Source organism: Impatiens glandulifera, chromosome 2 (assembly GCF_907164915.1).
Source record: "Impatiens glandulifera chromosome 2, dImpGla2.1, whole genome shotgun sequence".
NCBI classification, from domain to species: Eukaryota; Viridiplantae; Streptophyta; class Magnoliopsida; order Ericales; family Balsaminaceae; genus Impatiens; species Impatiens glandulifera.
In genome coordinates, this window is record NC_061863.1 from 21354596 (window position 1) to 21357034 (window position 2439).

At 36.9% G+C, this 2439-nt stretch overlaps 1 protein-coding gene across 1 annotated transcript; it reads left to right on the forward strand.

Annotated features, from left to right (window-relative positions):
* The first annotated feature begins 417 nt into the window (after positions 1-417).
* LOC124927048 (serine/threonine-protein kinase AtPK2/AtPK19-like) lies at positions 418-2138 on the forward strand. The gene has a single exon (XM_047467388.1). The coding sequence runs from the start codon at positions 705-707 to the stop codon at positions 2073-2075; it is 1371 nt and encodes a 456-aa protein (XP_047323344.1). The 5' UTR covers positions 418-704; the 3' UTR covers positions 2076-2138.
* Positions 2139-2439: the final 301 nt, after the last annotated feature.

Sequence of the window (2439 nt, forward strand, 5' to 3'; positions counted from 1 at the left end):
TACCCCATCAAGAAAGGAATATATTCTTCTTCTTCTTTGCAGAACCATTCTTCTCTTTGTTTGCCTCCTCCATTGCTACTCTTCCAGCCTTTCCCAAGGTAAGCATATTCAATATGTATAGCTTCATCTATTGAATGAATATGTATGAATGAATACTCACAAGTGTAATCGCCAATTCGATTGGCATCAAGAGTCAGGGAAATCTTCTTTTCCTTTGTTTGTTTCCATTCTAGTAATCCCCATGGAGAATTTCACACAATACCCATGATTAAAAATGATCTTGCATTTATTGATATAATTAAAATATAGATCTTTAATACTAGATGCATGATGATGCAGTTGAATGTGACATGTTTTTTTTCTTTTGGATCTTGAGTAAAAGTAATAATTTTAACCTTTTTGTTTTGAACTCAGAAAACAGATTTGATAGCAAGATATATTCATGAATTCAAGATTTATTGGGGGATCAGTTGTTTCCTGTAAGTCAGGAAACAAGAACAGCAACAGCAGCAGCTTCTTCTGGATTTTAGTCTGCTTATTTCCAAAGACTCCAACTTTGATTAAGTGTGTGGTTAGAATTCCTTCTATTAGCAAACCAGAGACCTTTGAAGAGCTCCCTTAGTATTAGTAGTAGTAGTAATTGGAAGTTGGCCATCTATCTGTATACTGCATTGAGAATCACTTTGTTGGACTTAATTGTCGGTATGGTTTCATCACAATTACCCACTTTGGCTGAAAATAGATTATGCAAATCTTTCCTTAGCAAACTTTTCACCCCAAAGAGCATCCCCAAGTATAATATCCGAGATGATCTACACCCAGATTTTTCTGATGTTTTTGGTCCTTTTGTGCCATCATCTCATGAAGTTGTTCAAGTCCCTGCAAATGATCAGCCAAAGGTTATCTATCACCGTTCACAATCACTGGTTGGTCCTTCTTCCAATTGTGTTAATCAATCATTGATATTGAGCAAGCATGACGATGTTAAAGAAGTTGAAGAACTTTTGGCCAGTGATTCAGTCATTAAGGTGCCCACCAAATGTGATTGTATCGATGACAACGTCCCCACTATAGGCCTTGAAGATTTTGAAGTTATGAAGGTTGTAGGGCAGGGTGGATTTGGGAAAGTATATCAGGTCAGAAAGAAAGGTACTTGTGAAATATATGCAATGAAGGTAATGCGAAAGGACAAGATAATGGAGAAGAACCATGCTGGATACATGAAAGCAGAAAGGGATATTCTGACAAAGATTCAACATCCATTTATTGTGCAGCTTAGATACTCTTTCCAGACCAAATACAGACTTTATCTTGTGCTTGATTTTATGAATGGGGGACACTTGTTTTTTCAGCTATACCATCAAGGGCTCTTCAGGGAAGATCTGGCACGCATATATGCTGCAGAGATAGTTTCAGCAGTGTGTCACCTTCATGCGAATAGCATAATGCACAGGGATCTTAAACCCGAGAATATCTTATTGGATGCAGATGGGCACATTATATTGACTGATTTTGGATTGGCAAAGCAATTTGATGACAGTAATAGTAGATCAAACTCATTGTGTGGAACTGTTGAATATATGTCACCTGAAATTGTTCTAGGCAAAGGGCATGATAAGGGTGCAGATTGGTGGAGCGTTGGAATATTATTGTTCGAGATGCTAACAGGAAAGACACCTTTCTGTGGAGGAAACCGTGAGAAAATCCAACAGAAAATTGTGAAGGAGAGAATAAAACTGCCGGGATTCTTGACCAGTGAGGCTCATGCTATCTTGAAAGCGCTGCTACAGAAAGATCCAACAAAGCGAATGGGAAATGGGGTGAAGGGGAGCGAGGAAGTGAAATCACACAAGTGGTTCAAGGGGATTGATTGGAAGAAACTGGAGGATCGAAAAATCCAGCCGAGTTTTAAACCAGAAATTGGAGGCACTGATTGTGTAGCCAATTTTGACAAGAAATGGACTGATATGGCTCTGCAGGATTCTCCAGCTTCAAGTCCAAAGACAACTTCTTCTATAAATCCTTTTCGGGGATTTAACTATCAGAGACCTTCAACAACAACTGCTTTTAATTGAGCACTAGAAGAACAAGACCAAAATTACAACCTTTGGTTTGGGGATACTAGTAGTTTGATTACAGTTGTGGCTGTCAGTTATTCGGTTGGTGTTTGAATTATGTTTTTTTTCTTTCAAAATTTATATTATTAGTAGTAGTTTGCTTAGCACCTCCCCTTTTGTTGTTATGTTTTTTCTTTGAACCGTTTTGGTCTTGTCATGTTTTTGCTTAAGCTATTCTTTTTATTTAATGAAATTAACCTTATTAAAAGAATAAAAGCTCTTCATTTGATTTCAAATGTCTCAAGATAGACTCAGACTTATTTAGTAAGTAAATTGTTATTTGAATATTGAATTTTATCGTTTTTAGAGTTCGAACTTAAAT